Here is a 15911-nt window from a genome sequence, read left to right as displayed (position 1 = left end):
AATGTTATATATTAATTGTGAAATATTTTTATAAATGTATATATAGTCAGTGAAACATGTTTTAGTGTTTATTAAACTCATTTGATCATCGTCTGTTTTCTTTTAAAGTCTTTAACTTTGATATATTAAGTCTTGAAGGGCAAATATTAAAATCATAGGGCATATAATCCAATATATATAATTAAATAATTCATAAAGCATATAATTCAGTAAATATGACCATATTAATTACATAAAAAATTAACAGCTGCATTGGATAATTACAAACAAATATTTTTTAAGCCTTGTTTGTTTAACTTGAACAAGAAAAAATATTCAACCTAAACCATTAAACAAAATTTAACTTTCTCAACATCAGCATATTGGTACAACAACAACTTTTATTTTTTTGTGATTGTATTTCTTGAAAAGTAATGCTTCAATTAATAAACTGCCAGAAAGAAGCTCATATTTCCAAGCGGAAAATGGCTGTTTAGAATTAGAAGGTTCCATCTGCATTTGCCCTGTTTTGTTTACCCCAGTTTGCAAATTTAAGAAAATGTTTATAATTTACATTTTGAGTACATTTAGATTCTCTGTCATGTTAATGTATGAAAAAGAACTGTTACATGCATATTGAGTGCTGATATAATTATAACCTTATAATTCCAAGGTGACGGCATGTGTTTATAAACAAACAAATATGTATATAAAATGCATATTTGACCTTAGAACAAAAAAACTGGTATTTTTTGTCAATAGCATTGTTCGCGTCAATATCATCTAAATGATTTATTTTCCTTTATGCCAAAAACATTAGAATATTAAGCAAAGATCATGTTCCATAAAAACATTTTTTTGTGATTTTTCTACTTTAAATATATCAAAACATATTTTTCTTACTAATAAGTATTGCTAAGAACCCTAATTAAAGACAAATTTATAGGTGCCATATACTGCATTGATTTAATTAGTCAAATTGTTCTCTGATACATAGTAGGTTTACAGTTTTGGTAAACGTTTGCAGAATTATTAATTACTTCATAAAATACCCATAGAGTCAGAAGGTCCATGATTGACCATATATGGCTCGCATCGTAAATATTAATGAGCTCCTCTCTGACGTGCAGCTATTACAGACTCACACACAGCCGGATGTACACTGAACACGGACACATATAAACCCAATTAGAGTAACATTAACCTATTTTGCTCACCAGATCTGTTGTGGATTAAGGCTAAATTATAATAGGGTATAAATCATAAACTTCTGGTGAATGGTTAATGTGACTTTTTTCAGTTGTATACGGTTCCTTTTACAGCATCGATGTTGTTACGTAATTCAAATATAATCAGTTAAATAGACTTCAGCGTTTGTTTAGTTGTTTAAGTGTAAAATGAGATGAAAAACCGATTGCATGCATGTGCCTGTCTGGATTTGCAGTCTAGTTCAGAAGCTCCATTGAATATACCAGGGTAAAATAAATGTTCATATTTTAAAGACATGACGCGGAAAAAATTTAATTTAATGCTTCGTGTACAGTCTGAGACCCACTTTATTTTGTTTACAAAAGAAAAACAGACCTTAAACACGCCGATTTTGTAACTGCATACAGTTTACCGGAAGCACTTGACCCAGGTTACTGAAGTCTTTTTGCATACTTCTGCATACCCTATTAAACTTAACAAAAGAGAGAGATAAGAGTTGTATGGGGTTGTATTTTGAAGCTATAGTCAAAGAAAACACCTCCAGGAGTTAATATGAACCACTGCATGAACAGATGAAGTTAAGCTGTGTGGTTTGACATGATTCACCAGTCTACATGTGTTTGCTGAAACACACGCATCAAATTTCACAATAGACACGATAAATTAACAAAAAAAATGCAACTAAACATATCTTATGCCTCCTCAGAGTGGACATGAATAATTGTATAATCTTTAAATCTTGCATATTGCATCCTGAGACCAGTTTTTGCCTTGTGCTGTCGTTAACCAGTAACGCACAGTAAACACACACTGATGTTCTACTGACCACCGCTCTCTCAGTTCCATCATCCAATAGAGATAATTTCTCTCTGTGTCTCTCTGTGGCAGGAGCACTTCATGGAGGTCATGAGGCATCAGGAGTTTCTGCTCTTGCCCTCATGTGAAGTGGAGAAGCTTTTAGCGTCTGATGACATGAACGTTCCAGAGGAGGAAACCGTGGTAACAGCACTACTCAGCTGGGTCCGTCATGATGTGACCACCCGTCAGTCACAGCTTTCTGCACTTCTTGCTCACATCCGCCTTCCCCTGCTTAAACCACAGGTCAGCCAACCGTCAGTCCACCCGTCCATCCATCCATCCATTCATCAGTGAACGAGTCAGCTAGTTCTTTATTCTGCTGTGCTGTCAGCTTGATCGCTATCCCTGTAAATCCACAGAAAATCATTAATCTGCATTAATTAGCATATCAGCCAATCAGTTAATTGAAAGATCAGTCAGTTATTCGGTCAGTCAGGGTAATTAATGCTCACATGCTTGAAGTTTTGCAGTAGGGGGCTGAACAGCCATTAAGCTTTGTCAGAGGCTTTTTTGTTTTAAAGGGACTTTATTGGCGGTATTATTGTACGGTTCGGTTTAGTACACATTCATGGCCGTGTCCACTGTCAAAAGGCATACCGAACTGAACCATACCGTACCACTTTTTCGGCACCCTTTCGAAAGGGTACCAAACAGGAGAAAGGGTTTACCGAGATACGCCATTCGCTTACGCAACAAGCCAGAATGTAAACAAAAGAGCTGCCATGTTTAAAATACACAGCCGAGAGATTACTGCGGACTTATATATGCATATAATAACGAAACATGGTCGACACGGGTTTAAACAAACCTTGTCGTCGTCTCAATGAACAGCCACAAAGCCAAAAAGAAGAGCAGATACCCTGTGCCTCGCTGTTTTTTACGAGCCAGTCTGATGCGCGAGCGGTTTCGCTTTCTTCCTTGCGCTCGCCGCACATCTATATCTGAAATAACAAACTTCTTGAGCGGATGATAATAACGTGCGCTTAATTATTGACGTGCTTTTAAATCCGATACTGTGAGAAGCTGACAACGCGAGTGTGAAACTTTCAGAAAGAAAAGGACAAACGCGAGAGTGAAGCGCGGAAAAAAAGGAGAAGCCGGAACATTTTTTTTTTTAGCAAACGTGAACAAACTGCCATGTTTACCTATTATTATTATCACCATTTGGACTAATATATTATGAACTAAGAATGATGGAATTGCTCTCTAACAGAGGCTACATGTGCTGCTGAAGATTACAGACACAGATGAGAGGTTTGCGCTGACTGTGGGCTATGTGCGTGTTGTTTTTGAACCTAAATAAAGGCTAACGTTAAATGTATGCTCTGTGTAGTTTTTCTGTAGTTGGTAACATGTAGGAGACTGTAAGGGGCTGTATGTATTCATGTATGCTGCATTTATTTATATATTTTATATAATTACAGACGTTACAGTAGGCTATTTCGCACTGTCATTGATCTGCAGTTATAATCAACTCATGTTCATAGAAAATTTAGTAATAAACATTTATACACAAGTATTTATGTGTGTAAAGCATCTGTTTTGTGAAAAGTGCTTCTCATATATGTAAACGAACCATATGACTGTACTGTAAACATTTTATTCAGCGAGAATGACGTCAACTGAAATTTCTGTCATACACCACGCCCTCTAAAAGGGTACCCTTGTTAGTGGAAATGCAAGCCTGATAAAGATGACCAGTACCAACCTGAACCGTACCGTACTGTACCAGTCAGTGGAAACGAGCCATATGTCAGAAAGTTTCATTTGTAGCGACACCGATGGCCATAAAGTTAACTGCGATCAGCAACTTTTTCCTAATGCTTGCACCAGATTATGTAAGCAGAGAAAGGAGTGGGAATTTTGGCTGGATGTTGGAGCAGTTTTTTTTTAAAAGTCGGCATGTTTTTTCCCTCCACCATAGTTCCATCCTAAACACAACATGTATGTAACTTTGATGATTAAGTGTACAACCAACCTTTTTTTCATTCTGATATTTACAGCTTCTAACAAAAGATCCATTAATAAAATGCATAATCTACAAATCAAACAAATATGATGGGCTACTGAAAAATAAACAGCATCCTAATGCATAATGATCACTGAACAGTAAGCTGATGCTTTTATTCTATGTATAAACTTTATATAAGACATGAAGTAATGTAAATTAATGCAGTAATATATGCATGACACCTCATTTTACTGATCCCCCTACTCAACCGCCCTCCTCCCCTGTCCGCTGTTCACTTTCACTTTCTTCAGCAACTCCCCAACCCTCTTCACCAAACCCCCTGGTCTTCAGTTTCGTACACGACACCTCTCCATCCTTGAGTAACATGCTTACATGCCGGATCCGTTACCCTGATCTGTTTCAAGACCTCGCAATTCACTGATTAAGCACTGACTACATTTAACTATTATTTTGAATACTTTAAATAAAAGTTAACACAGCTGCCTTGTGTTTTTTTTTTTTTTTGGAAAGACAGAGAAAATGAAAGTACACAAGTGTTGAGGTGAAATCAAATATTTAAAATAATGACTTGTATTAAGACTACCAAGGCGTTTTTGTAATTTTTTTAACTTTGTTGTAATAAACCCACATATCTATAATACCCTGACTTTTTCTAAATGTTATATTTCTTAATGACGTTGTAATTTTAATAGATTTTCGAAACACAAAAGAACTAAGAGTGTTTCTACCTTGAACTACCATAGGGGTCAAAATGACCGCATTTATTTCAGAAGGTTGACCAGAAGGTTCGTATTTCTAATAAATGCTTTGGTTTATAGTTTCTATTAATTTTAGCACAGTTTTAGCTCATTAGTTTGTAATGTTTTTCAACACTAAATTAGCATATTTAAAAAAAAAAAGGTTTAAAGCATCCTGTGATACTTAAGACTGGAGTAATGGCTGATACAAAAATCACATATTTTTTCTTGAAATAAAAACAAGTATTTTTATACAGTGATCATATTTTAAAATAAATACTTTATATATTTATCAAATAAATGCACGATTAGTATTCATGAAGCACTTTTTGTACACATAAATGTTTAAGTTTTTAACCTGAAAGAGAAAACTTGCTGTGAAAAAAGACTTCTGTAATTTTCACTAGAGAATTCAACCTGTGCTTGTAATCCATTATATATTTTATAATATATTTTAACTATAATATAAATTATATATATACAAATTACAATAATAATAACATATTATTATATTATTATATTATATTAATTTCTAAACATTCTAAAACCAAGTGATACAAGTTGAGCATGTGGAGTGTTGTCTTATGAGAAACTGATGAACAAAATTATATTCAGAATTTGCTTAAAAAATAACAAATAACAGAGGGGTAAAAAATGTACCTTTTCTGAGCACACTGCAAGATTTTTGTTTTCATCATGAACTGAATCTTAAGTTTCATTTTGACAAGTATTTTTCATCTGATGTTCCTTTCAGGAAAAGTATATCATTGCAACTTTAAAATGTTTTTAACAGTAGACTATAATCAGAAGGTACAGTAAAAGTTACTTAACAATTCCTTATATTCTTAATAATACTCTATAATTGTCACAATCACCAGTGATCTAAAACACCATAGATCGCTGGAAAACACTCACAAGTGTTAACAGACTACAAATTCCCATTTTGTGGACTGCAACTCCATACATGCACTCCGCTCACACACACGTTCCAGATCCTGACTGATTACAATCTCACAGCTGAAGCTGATTATAGAATAATTACTTGGACTATAAGAACACCCCTCAAACACACAGTCGTTTTTGGTCTTGTTATCTGTTCTAGTGACACAATACAATGCGTTTCCTGTCTTGCTTTACTGTGTTTTTGATCCTTGCCTTGTTTATTTCTATAATACTGTTTGCTGCCTGCCTCTGACCATCTGCCTGCCTATTGACTATGAATCTGGATTAACTGTAAACATCTGTTTACCCCCGTTGTTGACCATTGCTGGCCTGACTTTGGTCATAAACCTGCATGTGAATCCGCACCTCTGTTGTCAGTGTCACTCCCCTTGTTACAATAATCTAGTGGTTTGGGAGCAGGGTGTTTTAAACCTCAAACTGCAGTATGTTTTGTAAGATTATTTAAGTAAGAAATGACATATGAGGAAGATTTTATTGTGTCATATCATGATTATAAAGTTTTTAAAGGCAGTTGCTGAAATAACAACAACAACGGCACCTTTAAAAAAAATGTAATCTTTTTTTTTTTTTTTTTCCATTTCAGATGCTCGGTTTTAACTTGTCTTGATTGTCTTGACCATGTCTGCATGCCTAAATGCATTGAGTTGCTGGATCGTTATTGGCTGGTCAAATATTTACATAAACAAACACCTGAACAGCTATACCTAATACAGTGAGTGCGCAGTCTTTGATATTAGTGTCATGCACTCAATCCGTGTGTGCAGGATGTGATTTTCAGCAATTTAATTGAGGTTCTTTCCCTTTGGAACTCAAAGCTTTGCACTTTTTTTATTCATTTAAATGCATCATGAATTCCCCCTTTCTCTCCCTCTACCTTTTCTGTTTCTAGCTTCCATCTCTTAAGAAATATTTAAATAATTCCAAGATGAGCATTCTCCCATCGTGGCTGGCTGAGCAGAGTTTGTTCAGTTCCATCTAAATGTAAATCGCAGGTTGTTCTGTGCTTTCCAATAAGGAAAAAAAAAGAAATTCTAAGCCACCATCCAGCCTTCCCAACTTCCATTCTCTTCAACACATTTTCATCAGTATTCATGCTCAGTAAAGATGATCGATTCTGGTCCATGACAGATGCTCTTGTTCACTGTATGTGACACAGGCATGTTTTATAAAAGAAGTGGAAATGATTAGCTTTTGTTTTTAGCACAAAGAGGAGAAGGAGAAAGGGAGGAGTGATGACGTGATGGATGGAGATTGGTAGGGAGGTGAAAGCAGAGACTGAGGAGGTGAAAGTGCTGTTGCGAAGGTGGAATATTGGACTGCTTTTCTGGGTGCAGTGATGGATGTGATTATGGATTTGGTCAGATGCTACTGAATGAGGCTTCACAAATGGCTAGTTGACAAATAGCCAGTAAAAATGCTTTTTTCGTAAAAAAAAATAAACTGCTCTTTAAAGTTAATTTCAACCCCTTATTGTTTAAACTGCATAATTGTATAGACTATCAAAAGAGTCTACCAATCTCTTTAAGTGGCAGAATAAATGTGATAAAATCATATTTCTTCCTCAAATATTACATTTATTTAATAATTTTCCAATGTAATTACCCAAGTCCTTCTTTAAACACTTGGACTTGAATATTCTTCCATTTTTGTGGAACTACAAAAGTTATTTTAGGGATGGCTCTCCATAATATCTGATCCTCACAACTGTTATGAAATTTCATGAGATAAGACCACAAGAATTGCTATGCAATAAAACAATAAACATTCTAGTCTGAGTAGCAGACCTGCAAAAGAGCAAGTTGCCTTTGCCAACTGCCTTAGTTACCTATCATGTGCCCCCCTCTCTGCTGCCCCCTTTACTCAAAGCTCAGGTCACTGACATTCCACACCGAATTTTTATCCTCTTCACATGGTGTATCTTGTGAATCTATATCTTTAACTTGTCATGTTTGACATCATTTTAAATGTCTTGTATAATCACTTGTATTATGATAATTATTGTCTGAGTTTGGCAAAAGTCTGTCCTACTGAAGTGTGAAATTGTTTGCTAATTATGAACTTTTTAACCCGTTTATTCATCAATTCATTTTTTTTTCTGCCGCTTTTCCGGGGCTGGGTCGCGGGGGCAGCAGTCTTAGGAGAGAACCCCAGACTTCCCTCTTCCCAGACGCTTCCTCCAGCTCCTCTGGGGGGATCCTGAGGCATTCCCAGGCCAGGCTAGAGACATAGTCCCTCCAGCGTGTTCTGGGTCTTCCCCGAGGCCTCCTCCCAGTGACACATGCCTGGAACACCTCCCTAGGTAGGCGTCCTGGAGGCATCCTAAACAGATGCCCGAGCCACCTCAGCTGCCTTCTTTCGATGTGGAGGAGCAGCAGCAATACTTCGAGCTCCTCTTGGATTACAGAGCTCCTTACCCTATCCATAAGAGTGCACCCTGCCACCCTTCGAAGGAAACTCATTTCGGACACTTGTACCCGAGATCTTTTCATTTGACATCATCTTGTCAATCTGTCACATTGCAGTCTTTAGATTACACTGACCAAATGTGGTGCTCTAAAAATAATAAATAACATGCCGAATGAGGTGTCAGTGATTTAGTTTAAATAACAGGACTTGTAGCTGGTAACTGGTTGTGTGTGTGTGGCTGTTTTAGATACTTAAAAGAGTGTTTGCTCAGGAGTTGTAACCTATATAAGAGTCTCTGCATTCTGTCAGAGGCCCAGAGGGACACGCGCTCCGTCTCTCGCTGGATTTCCCTGTTTTTAAGAACGAATGTAGGTAGGACCTTTTGTCAGAAGTTTCATCAGAACCTTGTTTCCTCTCTTCATTGCGTCCCCAGAGTCGTCTCCTCGAGGCCTGGGAAGCTGGGAAGGATTCAGCTCTGTCAGGTTATCAAAGTGTGTCTTTAAATGGATGAGGGTGAGGGGTTGGTTTAGAAAAAAATCTAATTTATTCTGTAGCTCTTTACAGAAAAAAAGAATGTGTTGTTTTGTTGTGAACTGGAAAAATGTGCTGTGTTATTAGAAATACCAGAACATTGCATTACATTCACATTACTCACTTCAGAACATCTTTTATCTTTTTCTGTCACATTTCTGTTATAAAATTGTAAGCTAAATGGAAATACCTTGGTTGCATTGACAATTATACTACATACCAGTGGTCCACAACCTTTTTATTACTGCGGACCAGTGCTTACAATTTTTACCATGGCCGGGGGTGGGGGTGCTTGGCGACCATCAATCATTTTCTCAGTGCATTACAAGCTGACAAAACATTGCTGCAACTCTGTTACAAGTTTTGTTTATGGAGAATAATGCATAAGAAAATAACGAACTTGCACAAGACACGATATGTGAATGGCTGCCGTCATTTGCGATCTCCAGCTGTTGATCATCTTCTTTCACAGACATGCTGGATTCACCAAATTTGTTGACAATGGGTTACGGAGCCATTCCTTGGCAGTTCATGGGTCCTTGACTGGGCCTTTTCTTCTTCGCTAAGAAACTTTCTAAAGACATATGTTTCTTACTCATCTTGCTAGCTTGTGGATTAAATATTGGCGCTCAAGTGACTGAAATGTAACCGAGAGAATATGGTAATTTTTCAAAATAATTTATTTATTTTTTTTTTTTTAAATAAAAGAAGGTTCAGACTAAAAGAATAAAATGGAAATAATTAATGATTTTCTCTGCCCAGTACCAAATGATACACAAACCAGCAAGGACCTCTGCTGTATACAGTAATGTTAAAAAGTTTGAGGTCTTTATAGCTATTTTATATAATAATTTTTTTTTTCAGAAAGAATGCACAAAATGGATAAATATTATAAAACAAATACTTAATAATATTACAAAATATTGATTCAATAAACTAGTTAAAATTCTATTTACTATAGAGTCCAAGAAATGTTTAGTGTCCACAAAATTAAGCTGGTTTCAACATTGATATTAAAATCAAATGTTTTTTAGCAACAAATCAGCATATTAGAATTATTTTAGAGGACGTTTGCCATTTGTCATGATCACCAGCGATCGTAACTCTATAGATCGCTAGAATTCACACACGGACAACAAATGGACTTCAAAACCACCACTTCATGGACTACAACTTCATACATGCACTTTGCTCACACACACGTTCCTTATTCTGACTGATTACACACCCAATACCGGAGGATTGTCAAGGACTGATTACATAAACTATTTAAGCAGCACATACACTTACTCCAGTTGCCGAGTCTTATTTGCTATCAGTGACATTACAATGCATTTTCCTTGTCTTGTTTTTCCGTGTTTTGACCCTCACCTAGTTTGTCTTTTTGTCCCTTTCTGCCGCCTGCCTTCCGACCTCTCGCCAGTTGTTGTGACTACGATTCTGGATTGCCTTCACACATCAGTTTGCACCTGTGTTGACCATTGCTTGACTGACTGCCTCAGTAAACTTGCATTTGGATCCTAACCCTGTTGTCAGTGTCACAATCCACTGGTTACACCATCTATATCAATTTGACCATTTTAAACCATTTTAAAGTCTTTATAATTTAGATTTTTCATTATAAGGTATGTTTTGAGTATAAATCTTTATATATATTTTTCTAGACTATATGTCAGGGTTCTGCCACTCTGGTCTTGTAAATTCTTGTTTTGGTGGCAGAGCTCGGACACTACCCATGTCTGGTCCTGTTTCTGTCTCTGTGTGTACGCGCGCCATCTTGGGTGTACGCGGAGTCCCTCAGACACGCGCGCTCTTGTACTAGTGTTTGTGTTTGTTTCTGTCAGCATCGCGCTGCTTTTTTCTCGGCGCCTCCGTCTTATTGGTTTCAGTTTTGGTTGGCGCTGAGATGAAGCATGCGCGTTGCTTATATGTGAGCGCACGGTAAGGTGTTTATCTATCGTGTGCTCGTGTCTTGCGTCTCTTGTCAAAGCACGTGGCTCGGTGTTTACATTGTGGTCACGTGCTTTTGTCGTGTGCTTCAGTGTTGTGTTTGTTGTCATGAGCATGCGGTTAATGAGTTCTCTCATTTGTGTCATGCGCTCTCCCGTTTATTGTCTAGTCCTACCCTCCTTGTTAACTCATTAGTTTGTCATGTTCATGTGTGTCAATTTTACTTTTGCTTTATAATCCCCTCATGTTTTCAGTCCTGTGCCAGTTCGTTGTTATTTCCATGTCCTGTGCTATCCAGTCCTGTCTGTCCTGCCAGCCCATCCAAGTTTGTTTGAGTGTTTGTTTTATAGTTATGTTTTTCCCCCTCGGGGTGGTTTTTGTTGTCCTTTTTGTTTTATTTTTATTAATAAATACCATCTTATGTTGCATTTGAGTCCTCGCTCCCTCATCCTTCCTGAAACCCTGACACTATAATAATGTCTTTATAAATTCAAGAATTTATCTGCACAAAATGACAAAAGAGCAATATGTAATTTTCCATATCAATATTGGGAAATTATAAGCATATACAGTCAAGCCCAAACCTATTCATACCCCTGGGATATTTACAATTTAAGCTTGACTGTATACATTCCCATTTCTCCAGAGCTGTATGTTAAAATAAATTTTTTTTTGCTATTTTTTTTGTTTTACCTTATTTTACTTTGTTTTACATTATTTATGTATTTAGTCATTTAAATGCAGCATATTTCTGCATTCTATCTTGATTTACAATTTTTAAGAAATATATTTTAGCACCACTTTTACATGTCATGTCTTTTTGAGAGCTTTGCACATTTAGCTTGTGATCATTTTAGATGTGCTTTTTTGATCATTCTTAAATGCGAACTCTATATAATTGTACAAAGAGTTCTTGCAATTTGTTTTTTAGGTCATATGGCAGATGTTCAAATGGATTCAAGCCTGTTCTTTAAGGGGTTTTGCTGTGTGATTTAGACCATTGTCCTTCTAGAAAATTAGCCTTCACCATAAACACAGATTTTTTTGTCTGACTCAAACATGTTCTCAGTAATTTGCCTAAAATTCTTTCTCCTGAAAGCTACCCTGGAGAATGCTATTGCCACAACCACCATTTTTGACAGCTGCTCATGGTGTATCCTGTAACTGCAGAACTCTGTTTGGCTTCTGTCAAAGAGTCCTCAAGTTTAGCCTCATTAAACTAAAATTTCTTCCTGGAGATTTTAGCTTTGGCACATGGATTCTGACAAAAATCCAGCACTGCAGCAATAACAGTTACTTCTTGCCACTCGTTTGTAGGTGCCAGATCCATACTGAGATGTGTAATGTCTGGAGTGTTTTGTTCAAGTCAGACAAATAACTCTCCAGCCTGTCAGTGTTTGTCCGCTGTCTTGGTCACTTTTCTTGCAAATACCCTTCCTGCCTGAAAGTTTTAAAGCCTTCAGCTAATCTTCAAGCTAATCTTCTCTACCATAAATCAAGTATTTTGAAGTTGGCAAGCTGTTCCTTGGTCTGTATGACAGCATGACTGATGTGCTTTCTTTTTTTAGAGAAGCAATTGAACAGCTGTGGATCTATAAAAGCAGAGCGAAGGGTCTGCTATACTCCGGTTTATTATGTAGAGATAAAGTAAACTAAATAAATATCAGTCTTAAATCAGTCTCAAAAATAATACATTTACAAAATATAATTCATACATCCATAACACAATTCACATTTGCGAAATACAATTCTTAAGTTCAAAACAAAATTCGTAAAATACACAAATCCAATTTATAAATTCAAAACACGATTCAAAAATACACAAATACAGTTCGTAAATTCAAAGCACAATTCAGAATTACCCAAATCTAATTCATAAATTTAAAAAATGATAAAAAAAAATCTTAAATTCAAAACACAATTAAAAAAACACAAATCCAACTGGTAAATTCAAAATACAATTAAAAAATACACAAATTTAATTCATAAATTCAAAACGTGATTCAAAAATGAACAAATCCAGTTTGTAAATTCAAAAAACAAATTGACAATTACACAAATCCAATTTGTGAATTCAAACACCATTCAAAAATACACAAATCAAATTTGTGCATTCAAAACAAAATTTAAAAATACACAAATCAATTCATAAATTCAAAATGCCATTCATAAATACACAAATCCAATTTGTGAATTCAAAACACAATTCTTAAATACAAAAATCCAATTCGTAAATTCTAATCGTGATTCAAAAATGCACAAATATAATATGTATGTTAAAAACGTGATTCAAAAATGCAAAAATCAATTAAAAATTCTAAATGCCATTCAATATTACACAAATCCAATTCGTAATTTCATAACACAATTTGTAAATTCATGAATCCAATTTGTAAATTCAAATCGTAATTCAAAAATACACAATTCCAATTCGTATATTACAAATGTGATTCAAAAAATACACAAATCAAGTTTGTAAATTCAAAACACAATTCCTAAATACAGAAATCCAACTGGTAAATTCAAATTGTGATTCAAAAGTGCACAAATCCAATTAGTATATTAAAAACGTGATAAAAAAAAATACACAAATCCAGTTCGTAAATTAAAAACACAATTCGTAAATACACAAATCTAATTTCTAAATTCGAATCATGGTTCAAAAATACACAAACCAATTTGTATATTAAAAAGGTGATTCAAAAATACACAAATCCAATTCGTAAATTCAAAACACAATTCATAAATACACATCCAACTTGTGAATTAAAATCGCGATTCACAAATCTAATTCGTATATTAAAAACACAATTCGTAAATACACAAATCCAATTTGTAAATTCAAAGCAAAATTCACAATAATTGTTTCATTTCTTGTTTTGCTGTGGAAATCTTGTCTTTTTTTTTTTTTTTTTTTTACATCTAAATAACAATTTGACTCCTTTTTGACAATTGGCAAAATCCTGATAGAACTGATTAGTTTAGTGGAGGATGTTTGTGTTGTGTTGTGTTATTAATAATTTTTATATATATAAGACTAGAATGTATATAATTGTAAAGAGTCTACATTCTCTACAGATTGAATGTGCATTTCTGCAGTATTTTACTTTTAACAAGTTAACACAGCCAGCCGTCTATTCACTCAAGTGTTTCTTCTCTGAAGCAAAACATATTTTTTCATTTGTTTTCAATGGGAGTACTGCATTTTTTTTTTTTTTATGGCAGTAGCGTGACGAGGTGCCTAGGATCTATTTCATGCACAGTTGAGAAAGAGTTGAAAGTTCATCAAATCACAGTGGAGGGGGAGTGGGACAAGTATACAACTGTTACAAAAATGGAGGAGAAATTAACATTGCTGTATATTGTGCTGACAATTACTTATTTGTGAAATGAGTTGATACTAGTGCTTGTTTACTCTGGTTGTTCTGTCATAGCAACCTAAGTGTCTCATGACGCAATCACACCAGAGTTTGTGCTTGCGAAATTCTGTCATTTGGTGCTGCGAAAAGGGGCGGGATTACGAGTCTTTGATACGAGTGATTGGTCCTTGTTTTGAATTTCTGTACAGAGAGGTCAGGTTATGATCTTCGATTGATCTCACGCAGTCACATGATGCGATTTTCCAGGTCAAAGTTCACCAAGCTTGAACTTTGCAATGTCGCACAAGCTTGCGTTTCTGGTCTGTTGAATCTGCATACTTATGAATGGAAGTGTATAAGCTGAAAAGTGCAGTGTGATCGCGGCTTAACTCTCAATGAAAAAAAGGCTGCACCACAGAATCACTTTTTCAATTGCATCAGCTATGCAGTTTTAGAAGAGCTTTGGCATTTTTAGCTGCATAATATGCTTTGGTCCACACATGGCCTTAGGGCAAGCTTTACTAAAAAGGGGAAATTAGGGAGTTCAATCCCAGACACTGCCAGTCAGGATCAGAAAAGTTAAACTTTTATGTAGGGCTGCACAGTATTGAAAAAATTTTAAATAGGAATTTTTTTTAAATTCTGCGATATATATATATATATATATATATATATATATATATATATATATATATATATATATTGCAATATGAATACAGTTTCAGTTGATATAATAACTATTCAAATAACTATTTGGAAAGAATTTATCATTTTAGAGATTGGATTGATTGGGAGTTGATGATTCTGTATGGGTGTGCATCTGCATAAAATATAATAAACAATCTACAAGCTTACTGAATAAAGAAAAAGATACACACTGAATGTGTTCATTAACAGGTTTAAAGATCATATTTATTTACATTTATTTAACATCTTGGGTGAAGAAACATGTAAACGACATGGACAATGTTATGGGGATAAATTAACTGTGAAATGAAAATAGGGCTTTTTATTCCTAATGTTCTTAAAAATAACAACAATTTGCAATTTAAAAAAAATTCACAGTGCTGTAAATATTGTATATTTTATGATCTATAACACTGTTCTTGTGTTGTTTTCCATGCAGTTTTTAGCTGATATGGAGGCGAATCCTTTGCTAAGGGACAGTGTGGAGTGTCAGCGGCTGGTGATGGAGGCCATGAAGTATCATTTGTTGCCAGAAAGACGTCCACTACTCCAAAGCCCGAGGACTCGGCCCCGCAAGGCCACCGTAGGGGCCCTGTTTGCCGTGGGTGGCATGGATGCCACTAAAGGTATCACTTTTACTGATGTACAGTTAAAGTCAAAATTATTAGCCTTTCTGTGATTTTATTTTTCTTTCTCTTTTTAAAATATTTCCCAAATGATGTTTAACAGGGGAAGGAATTTTTCACAGTATTTCCTACAATATTTTTTTCTTCAGGAGAAAGTCTGATTTGTTTTATTTTAAATATAATAAAATCAGTTATAATTGTTTTAAAATCATTTTAAGGTCAATATTATTAGCTCTTTTAAGCAATTTTTCCCCGATATTCTACAGAACCATACATTGTCATACTAACTTGCCTAGTTAACCTAATTAACCTAGTTAAGCCTTAAAATGTCACTTTAAGATGAATACTACTATATTTAAAAAATATCTAGTAAAATATTATGTACTGTCATCATCGCAAAGATAAAATAAGTCAGTTATTAGAAATGCGTTATTAAAACTATTCTTCCGTTTAAACAGAAATTGAGGAAAATATAAAGGCTAATAATTCTGACTTCAATTGTATCTGTAGGGTTTTTGTAATTTAAACAATTTCTGGGCAGATGACAATGAAACCCGACTCTTCATCTCTCCCTCATTCTCTCTCTCTCTCTCTCTCTCTCTCTCTCTCTCTCTCTCACTCTGTCATTCGTTAT

The 15911-nt window shown here is 35.2% G+C and overlaps 1 protein-coding gene across 4 annotated transcripts in view; it reads left to right on the top strand.

Annotated features, from left to right (window-relative positions):
- klhl5 (kelch-like family member 5) overlaps nt 1-15911 on the top strand; it is a 132124-nt gene that overhangs the window by 90791 nt on the left and 25422 nt on the right. For all 4 annotated transcript variants that reach the window (XM_087235994.1, XM_087235993.1, XM_087235992.1 and 1 more), the window contains 2 exon segments: nt 2077-2289; nt 15091-15277. In XM_087235994.1, coding sequence (XP_087092120.1) covers nt 2077-2289; nt 15091-15277 — 400 coding nt within the window.

Source organism: Danio rerio, chromosome 1 (assembly GCF_052040795.2).
Source record: "Danio rerio strain M-AB ecotype USA chromosome 1, GRCz13ab, whole genome shotgun sequence".
NCBI lineage: Eukaryota > Metazoa > Chordata > Actinopteri > Cypriniformes > Danionidae > Danio > Danio rerio.
Note: the sequence above shows the minus strand (reverse complement) of the source record. Positions and strands in the feature narration are given on the sequence as shown.